The sequence below is a fragment of the Impatiens glandulifera genome, chromosome 2 (assembly GCF_907164915.1).
Source record: "Impatiens glandulifera chromosome 2, dImpGla2.1, whole genome shotgun sequence".
NCBI classification, from domain to species: Eukaryota; Viridiplantae; Streptophyta; class Magnoliopsida; order Ericales; family Balsaminaceae; genus Impatiens; species Impatiens glandulifera.
Genome location: NC_061863.1, coordinates 16742018 through 16751716, shown reverse-complemented (window position 1 = coordinate 16751716; position 9699 = coordinate 16742018). Strand labels below are relative to the sequence as shown.

The following is a 9699-nucleotide window of genomic DNA, read 5'->3' as shown; positions in this document are numbered from 1 at the left end:
CCTTGACGATTCCGACACCGGAAATCCGCCGACGGTGACGACGAACCGTGAGAATTTCGCGCTTTCTCCTTAGACGCGAGAAATATATCACAAATTAATTTTTAAATATTATATTATATATATATAATATATAATTATATAAATTATAAAATAATTAATAAAAATTAATTTAAATATATCACAAATTAATTTAAAAGCATGTAAAATAACTTGTTTTTGTGTAGTCAAAAGCTCTACTAAATCTTTTTTGAATAATAACTAAGTATAGTCTAATTTCTCATAAAAAAATATGATTTAATTTGAAACCATTAGCAATACATAAATAATTTTACATTGAATATATATATAATATTTAAGAACACTCTCAAACATCATAATTAATTAGGGGAACAAAAGCATAACTAACTACCTTTGTTTGATTCTTTGTTTCTATGATCTTGTGAAATAATAGAGGTAGACTTGTCTTTTTCACCTTTTACATTACTTTTCAAACTTCCATTTCGACAAGCAGCCAACAACTCTTGTGATTCCACATGAGCAATTGAGGATGGGTTCAAAGTCGTCGAGATTTCTTCTTCCTCTATTGGAAGAGACCGTTTAGAGCCTTCTAAAGCAAGACCCAAAACAATATTATCTTCTAAACTAGTAGTACTTCTACTACTACTACTAGTTGTTGAAGAAGAAGAAGAAGAAGTATCTCCCATTTTCATCTTCTCCTGTTTGCTTTGGACAACCTTCTTCATCTTCTTCCCTACTTTTTGCTGCTTTTCAGAAATCTTATTAGCTGAATCTTCTTTGTCTTCATTTGACCGATTCATTTTGTACGAGGCCTGCGGTTCAATTTCAATCGACAATAAAGGACTAGTACTTCCGGAAGAAGATGCTCTGGACTGGCTAAATATGGAATCAGAAAACGGGACATTATCCGCGTCATATATTTTCTGAATAGTGCGGATGGGTGTAGCAAGCCGAGCCTCGTGATGGCTAATCACCATAAGAAGGTCCTGTAATATTGCTTCCTGTTTCATTTTACACTCAATTCATCATTCTGAAGAAACAAAAAAAATTATAATGAAAGTGGTAAGAGTAAAACAAGGCCTTGTTTGATCTAGGATTATTTGAATAACCAAGTGGTTATTTTCCATATAACCTTGTTTAATGTAAATTGTTGAAACCACATGTTATTTGATAAATATATAATGAAAAGTGGTATATAGTATTCTGGTTGATGTCATTGGTAGATTGTTGTTTGGATATTATTTGAAATTAATCTCAAATAATCCACATCAAGCAAGGCCTAAATAACAGATAAAATAATGGAACCTACAGACACTTACAACCTAAAAGAGGTGCAATCAAAAGTAAGATAACAATTATGTCCAAATTAACCGGGAGGGAATACCCTATGATACTATCCACCTTTCAAACATAAACACAATCGTCAAATATCTCAAAAGACTTACAAACTAAAAGAGGTGCAATCAAAAGTAAAATAACAATTACGCCCAAATTAACCGGGAGGGAATACCCTATGATACTATCCACCTTTCAAACATAAACACAATCGTCAAATATCTCAAAAGACTCTTACAACCTAAAAGAGGTGCAATCAAAAGTAAAATAACAATTACGCCCCTATGATACTATCCACCTTTCAAACATAAACACAATCGTCAAATATCTTAAAAGACACTTAAAGTGTCTAATCAGCCAATTAAATATATAGAACCCTGAAACAATCATAGATCACAATAGAAGGAAAACGGAAACAACATGGAACTACTGTAGAACACCAAATCATAGCCAGAAAATGGTTTTGTTTCTCTAATATCATCAGACATTTCTTTTTCAAATGACATTATAGGTTATGTACGCGATTAGAGGTATGTCAATCAACATATCGTAACTCACAACAGAAAGAAGGTCATACATGATCCAAGATTAAATTTTGCCCCAATTCTAAAGTACCCAAAGAAGAGCTAAGATGGCACAAAAGCCCCAGAAACATATATGTACCAGATCATTGGCCATTGTCTTCATGGTAGTAAGCATAAATTAATTCAACGCAAAAAACAAGCACTTTCCTAGACTCCCTACAGAGCATTTTCGACTGTTTTGGCATTACCATTTTGCCATGTTGATCATGATCGAGTAAAAAATCTCTTTACCGAATGATACAAAAAAATTAAACTATAATTTAGATGTTGACGTGTTTCCATATAGACTCATTATATGCTTAACTTGTATGCAAGTTTCTTACCTTCACACAGAGATATTCCTCAGATCGTGATGTTTTCACAAAGCAAGATACAAGAATCTGAAGAAAAAATGAAAACGACTCAGATTAGAGGTGTAAAAGATGCAAAGGCGAAAAAAAATCGAATAATTGAATTGTTACATGGTGATTGTTAATTGTATTTGGACTATTCCCATGCTTATTGTACAAACAAAAATAATAATTTTTTTTTAGGAAACTTGATTACATGATAACTGGATGGCTAACAAATGCTATACATTTAAACATTTCATCTAATACTCTTAACTTCCCTTCAAATCCAAATTGGTAACATCTCAAACAACATTTGCAACAGCAACATAACATTCATCCAAGTTACCATAATGGTGCAGTCATGTTCACAAAACTCATAGATAACTATGCTCTCATTTGAGGACCATGTGGCTAACAAATTTAAAAAATTACTACTCTTAACCAGAGTTTTTGTTTTTTGGGGGAAAAAATAAATCATTTTATAAGAAAAATCATCTCAAAAGTGTTTAATTGAGTGACTTTACAATTACACTGTAAGGTACAGAATTACTTTTGTCCTGAACTGAGTACGAATTACCATTAGAGCCTGGTTCTCAGGATTAATGTTCTCCAGGAATACTCTTCTATGCAATCTTTGCTGTTCCACCTGGGGATTGTTTTCCAAAACCTTACGCATATCGGACACAATACTCTGCCACAAGAAGGGATGACAGAATTTAGCAATTGTACAAATTGCACACTATAGGTATCAATGAAATAATTGCTCACGTTAATCTTGTTAACATCCAAGTGACTGATGGCAAGATAAGTCTTGATGCGCCAGTGGGTCTTCCGGCTAAGGTTTCTTACAACACTCATTGTGAATTTGTGATTGGGTATTTGAATAACTTCTCTTTCATCACCTCTGATAATTGTTGGTGACCACCAACCTACATGCTGGAGAGCTTCTAATATTATTTAGATAGTAAAACGGAATGAACATGGCAGACTCCCATAACATTATTATTATTATTTTATTTTAATTCAAGTTTAAGATATTCAGGCAGCTGGACAAGATAGTATCATGCACTATCAAAATTACTGTGTCCAATCTTGTTTTATTACTGTGCTATAAGAAGGACATGGTCTTTACGAACCTCTACTGTGCCAGAAACTTCATAGCCTTTACTCTTTATTTGAATCCTATCATTTAAAACAAATGGCCGAGTTGCATGGATCATCACACTTGAAAGGAAATTTGTGAATATCTGAAAAGATAAAATTACAATAAAACGTCAAAATACACCGAAATAATATTCTGAGAAGGATGTCTAATATTCTGAACTTCTAAGAGGGATTTCAGGATATGGGACTGCCTATACCTCACGACCAGAAAGGGTCAGCAGTACTGTGCCAAGACCCCCAGCAGTAAGCAATTTTTGCGTAGAGAACCCAAGCAATTCCATGAACAAGGAAACACCAGCAACCCAGGCCGCAGTATGAATAACTTTTCCAGAAAGCTGCACAGCCATCTACAATAAATAGTAACTGTTGAAGAAGCCATAATTTTAAACAGAAAATTGCCACAGCACCTAGGAAAATCAGTTGACAGCTTAGATAGTTACATAGGAAGCCTGTTTCAATAGACTTCTAAAAGACATCTATGGAAGAAAAAAAGACGCCTTGGAAGGTAAAGGTGCAATTACCTAAAACATAAAAGGCAAGCCATAAGTAACATTCAAAGATTTACATTAGCTTGCTATATCTAATCCCAATTGATGTTCTTGATGCTTAAGGAAATAAAACACAAAATACGGTATGAGAAGAAGGAATGTTAATATAAGCATTTTGTCTGACAATTCATTATAACAAGAGATACTCTTAAGTTCAACAAAAGGTACACAAGGGGCACAATAAGAACATATTTTAAGTTAAACAAAAGGTTCACAAAGGACACTTTCATTTGGCAAGATCCTTGGCTTCAAGAAGGCCCAATTTTGCTTCAGCCGAAGTTTGCTACTATGAATCTTAGTTTTGACTCCGTTTTGAATTTTGTGCTCCGGTTTTCAAATTGGGCCTCAATTTCAACTAAATCTCACACGTTTATGTTTTGGGGCTTAAATTTCAATAAATGCCAAGATTTAGTTGAAAGACATGCTCTCAATCTCTCTCTTAGTAATTTACCATCTGCTGTATTAGGTTGTGTAGTTCTAGTTTGCAAGCAAATTAGAATTTGTTTTCAATATGCACGTGGTGTGTTCTACTGTCGTGATTTTTCCATTTTGACTTTCTCCGCATATAATTAACGAAGGTACATTGTACCTTTCCCCATAAAAATGCATCAAGATTATGATTGACTCCTAGTTATAAACAAAAGTGCTTGGATACAGTGGCTTCCAATAGAATATATAAAAATGGGTCATGCTTCATATGATTCTAGTTAGCATTTTAATTCTTTTTACAAAGGTCACCAGGTATATTGACTAAAAGCTAATAAATTAACTGTGTAAACTATCCACTAGTTCTACCAAGCTTTGCACCGAGGCAGTACACAGTAATACGTAATCTAACATCAGAGGTGAGGCAAGAGACATACATTTCTCTCATCGCTAGGGTCATTTGACTTCATAAAGGATTGTTGTGCTTGTCGAATCAAACTGCCAAAACAAAATAGAAAATTTATTGAGCACCACATTAGAAACATAATGTCGTGGGATATCAGATAGCCAGGCAATAAGTGACAATAAATAGGAACATTGTACACAAAGACAAAAGAGAAACATCACAGTTAAATTAATAAATGCTTAGTTCAGAGCTCGAAATCAACTCAGGTGCTAATGCCAAATTGTGGATGCTTGATTGTACAGACAACACTGGACAGGAAAACATATTGGGGATAGATCAGCAACTGCAGTCTATACCTTGACACACAGTATCCTAGTGCAAGCACCGTGGACAATGACTTAACGAAATTTAGAAGCCTTTGCTTTACAATCTGGCTGCTCACCAACGATAAATCTACTTGTTCCAGTTCCCTGAAAGACGCAATGGATTTTGAGCAAGAGAAAATAATAAATAAGGGTCAAACAGTTTGATAGACACTACATCCAAAATAAGGAACAGAAAACAAAGCACTGAAACCTGCATATCAGGCTAATTCCAGCCCAGAGAACAATTGGCTGAACATAAGAAGTCATGACATAATTTGTGCTGCTATTTTCCCAGCTATTATCACTCTTCTGGGCCACAAATATTATAAGAACATCTAAGAAAGGAATTGGATCAATGTGCTAATTAGCTGAGTGAAGTGAGTACCTGAAGAAAAACAATCCTACTTAACCGCAAGACTGGTCCAATACCCCAAACAGCAAAGGCAATCATGCCAACAGCTGGAGCCATCTGAAGCATAATGGGGCTTTTGCGAAGAGCACAAAAAGACCTGTAGGAACCAGAGAAAGTGCATGGGTCAATGGATCAACATTCCATGAAGAAGAACCATGAATTATCATGCAAACCCACGAAGAATAAGAAATGCTCCTAGTTCCTTCCAACAACTTCAACAAAATCATCCATAGCCACACAACATAAGCTCATTTAAATTAGTAGTTCATATGTAAATAAAGTGAAAAGGATAATGTGGAGTTCTTTTCTGTTGAGCGTATCAAAGGCAAGAATATAGCAATCACAACTTTTAAAAAAAATTAACATCATACCCTCCACCAACTTGTGATATCCAAGTGACATCCGGAGACTTGCCAAATGGACTTGTTTTTTATTGTGACATCGTTATCTTAGTAGTTTACCAAAATTAAAATGTTCAGAACAACTCTTGGAACACATAATCTGAAGCAACTTAAACTTAAAGAACCAAAAGTCCTGACACACATGACACATTCAGATACCCTATAGAATACAATAGAATAAAGCAAATAGAAACATACCTGTTTAACACAGTTGATGCAGTTCTGAAAGTAGATATACCACTAGCTCCATTTGGCAACAAAAATGATTGACAATGCAAAGTTCTGCATCTTGAAGACAGAAACTTTGAACCACTAATACCTTTCCAGCATTGAAGACTCCATAAAGCCCTTTGATGTGGCTGTTAATAATACAACTCAGTGCTTAGATTAAATAAATCAATCTTTTCATGTGGTGTAATTAATAAATTAACCAGATTCCAAATTCAATATAAAAGAAAAGGAGGAACCAAAACTAATTGGGGAATTAAATAATATTTAATTGGTCACTAGCTATGCAAGTATAAGACTTTCTGTACAAGAGCTTTATACCATGAAGACATGTCAGATGAAAAAAAGTATAATAAAAGAAAAACAAAAAATTATGCAATCACATTAGCACTTTCAGGTTAGTATACCCATGGTAAAGCATGTAAATTGGACTAAATTGTGCATCACTAAACCATAACAAATACAAAGAAACAATAATAGGCTGCACAGAAAAGATGGCGGTACATAAATCAGGAATATAACTAATTTTTATCTAAAATCTAAATATGTGGAAAGTAAGAGATAATAAATTGTGGTAGATGTTATTCATTGGTCATAACATTTAAATACAAAATACACAATTAATTCAAGTATGGTTATACTTTCCTAGAATAATAGGATAAAGGTTTCTAGGATAATTTTCGTTTACCATATTATATAGATGGAGTTGATTAACCAAGACAGAACAGTATGGTTATTGATCTATCATTCCTTGTACGTTGGGGGTCTACCTTTGTATGGATGTTCATCTCTTCTGTCACATATTTGTCCTTTCCTTTTTCTAGACACCAACATTAGGATTGACCATTGCAGATAGTTGTTTCCGTTCAGTTTGTAGCTAGTGATAGAGACAGCGGATGGAGCAGATAAAGATGAGGTGAATGGTGAAAAAAATTTGGATGATGAAGTTTGAAACGCAGCCCCATTTGAGCCATGTCTTTGGTTTGATTATCAACAGAAAAATAATGGATTTTTAAGATGTTGGAGGAAATTCCAAGATCTTTTTATTTTTGTGTGTTTCTCAGTTTCTCTCACAACTGATGCTCTGATACAATGCAGAAAGTAAGAAAGAATAAATTGTGGTACATGTTATTCATGGGTCGTGCACTTTAAATACAATACACAACTAATTCTATGATAAAAGTACTTTCTTAAAATAGTGAGATAATTATCTTTAACCTATTATATAGATAATGATTAAAAGGATAATTATCATTAACACTTATCTACCTAGTTAATATTCTGATAATCCAAATATTCTAATCCATCGAGATATACTTCTACAAAACATATAAGCGTACTCTATCACATGATAACATAAACAATTAGGATATCTTCCCTATAGTGTCCTTTACAAGCGAAAAGATGGGCACAACATAGCATTCAGTGACTAGGGGGCTAGGGAAAGAAAAATTATTAGATAATATAGAGAAATTTAAGGCGAGGAGTCCAATTTTCCATATATATTCAGCATGTATACTTCCTTACAGCATTAGTCTTTATATGGGTTTTCTAGGTAAGGAGACGAGAAAAAATAGCAATATGTTATAATAGAAGCATATTCTTTTTCAGTAGTGTCAGCTGTCCCTCCTACTGGTTGCCTTCCACTAGTTAGGATAATTAGAGTCGTTATCCCTCTGGTTGCATCTGAGCCTTTGGATCACTTCCATTTTTACCGTTAGATCTCGGGTATTAGGAACCATAGAAGAATCACTTCCCTTGTAACACATTGTCATATTTCCATTGAATAAATGAGACTGGAAATTTATACAACGAAGCAGAAAACAACTCACCTTAATCATATATTTGTGTCCATTATCAAAATGAATTCCAAAATCTGGGGATAACAATAACGAATCAACAACAACCATTTTGTTGATATAAATTGCTTCTTAAATCCGCCTCAGAGCAACAAATTTCTGACCAAAAAAAATTAACAATCTATAAGTCGACGCTCGCCTGCAAAAAAAAAGGAAACAGCCGGTTTAGATTAGAAGTTGTTTTGGAAACTCACAAGTGCATTGAAAATGCCACTTCAACCACTACAATTCCATCTGTTATTCTACTTGTTTTGTTATTAATCTTACTCCATGATAAATTGGTTAACTAAGGACAACCACATAACAAAAGAAATTACATCCATAGGATAAAAGGATGTGCAAAGAACATAACAATCCCTAGTTTTTAAACACAAGAATGTGTGCTTAGAACAGATACATGACATACAAATGCAAGTTCAACAATGGAGACATGTATGGGTGAATTTGGAGCAAAACTGAAACTTGTTGATGTTAACATTATGAGAGTTCTAATTCAAATTTTCAGTCTAGGTAAATGAAATACTAATACAGAGTTACACATGATCCAAATTCTTCAATCACACTATAACTATAAGCAACAGAAAATATGACAGACTAATTGATTTCTCCAACTTCATCACAGTAGCAATTAGTAGTATCAATTTAATATATTTCCAAGTATATCCCGCAGCACCCGAAACAAGAAGTACCCAATTCAACGTTGTTTCGTCAAGGAGTCAAAATCAACTTCGGAGAAACTAAAACCCTAGATATCCAAATAAACAAAAAAGAGATTTTAGCAGTAAATTACCTTGAAGAGAGAAAAGTGGCGACTAAAATTAACCGCTGTGAGCGTGTTTCCACTTGCAGAAAGTGGATAGGAAACGGGAAATGTGGAGGCGGAGAAAGGGAGAATGGTGGAGACGTGGGAACTTAGGAAAGTTGCTAACTTGCGCAGGAAGGTGATCATTAGTCCATGAGAGTCTTAGGAGCGGACATCGGCAGAGATAAGTTAGAAGAGCGTGGAAGTTTCAAGACTAGGAAGGAAAAAAATGATAAAATTTGCGTGCCCAGCTAAAAGTATTATTTTTTCAAACATTATTACTTTAGGTTATTTTTCAAATTTCAACTCTTATTTAGTAACATTTCTTCAAATTTTCCATTAGCCAGCTTCAAATTTTCTTTTCCAAACCTTTTTTTAGGCCAAAATTATTACAAAACATTAAACATTTAAATCATACAAAGCTAAATGAAAATAGATTTTAGATAAATAATATCAAAAAAAAAAAATTTGAATTAGTATTTCATAACTATAATTATAATTATAATCATAATAATAATCATAATCATAATTTTTTTTTAAAATTGTTAAAATAAAAGTCAGAAATTTTTACTTAATATAAAATATATAATTGAATTAAATAAATATTTTTAAATAAGAAAATAAAATTTGATAAAATTTAAATTCTGTTGCACAACAAAAAAAAAAATTGATTATTAATTTTACTAAATATAAATTGTTTTAATTTTTGATCAAATTATAAATAAAATGAGAAACCAATATCTTGTTCTGTTTGAATTATTTAAATAACTCAAATTAATCCAACATTATTTTACCATACTCATATAACTAGAAACATAA

The 9699-nt window shown here is 33.2% G+C and overlaps 1 protein-coding gene across 2 annotated transcripts; it reads right to left on the bottom strand.

The window, feature by feature from the left end:
• Positions 1 to 308: 308 nt before the first annotated feature.
• On the bottom strand, positions 309 to 9091 carry LOC124926729 (mechanosensitive ion channel protein 2, chloroplastic-like). Of its 2 annotated transcripts, none has more exons than XM_047467012.1 (13): positions 8869 to 9091; positions 8052 to 8217; positions 6190 to 6350; positions 5564 to 5687; positions 5390 to 5487; positions 5170 to 5283; positions 4845 to 4905; positions 3631 to 3780; positions 3406 to 3516; positions 3038 to 3205; positions 2847 to 2960; positions 2261 to 2317; positions 309 to 1019 (listed from the first exon to the last, which is right to left on the bottom strand). In XM_047467012.1, exons 2-13 carry the CDS (start codon positions 8127 to 8129, stop codon positions 402 to 404), a joined length of 1854 nt encoding a protein of 617 aa, XP_047322968.1. In that variant the 5' UTR covers positions 8130 to 8217; positions 8869 to 9091; the 3' UTR covers positions 309 to 401. The 2 variants fall into 2 exon arrangements, with proteins under 2 accessions (XP_047322968.1, XP_047322969.1); XM_047467013.1 differs by having other exon boundaries at positions 5390 to 5484.
• Positions 9092 to 9699: the final 608 nt, after the last annotated feature.

Coding starts and splice junctions, on each gene's coding strand:
- LOC124926729 (XM_047467012.1), bottom strand. CDS start 8,129: ATGGTTGTTGTTGATTCGTTATTGTTATCCCCAGATTTTGGAATTCAT. Junction 6,351..8,051: donor GACACAAATATATGATTAAG/GTGAGTTGTTTT, acceptor TATTATTAACAG/CCACATCAAAGGGCTTTATG. Junction 4,906..5,169: donor CTAGGATACTGTGTGTCAAG/GTATAGACTGCA, acceptor TTGTTTTGGCAG/TTTGATTCGACAAGCACAAC.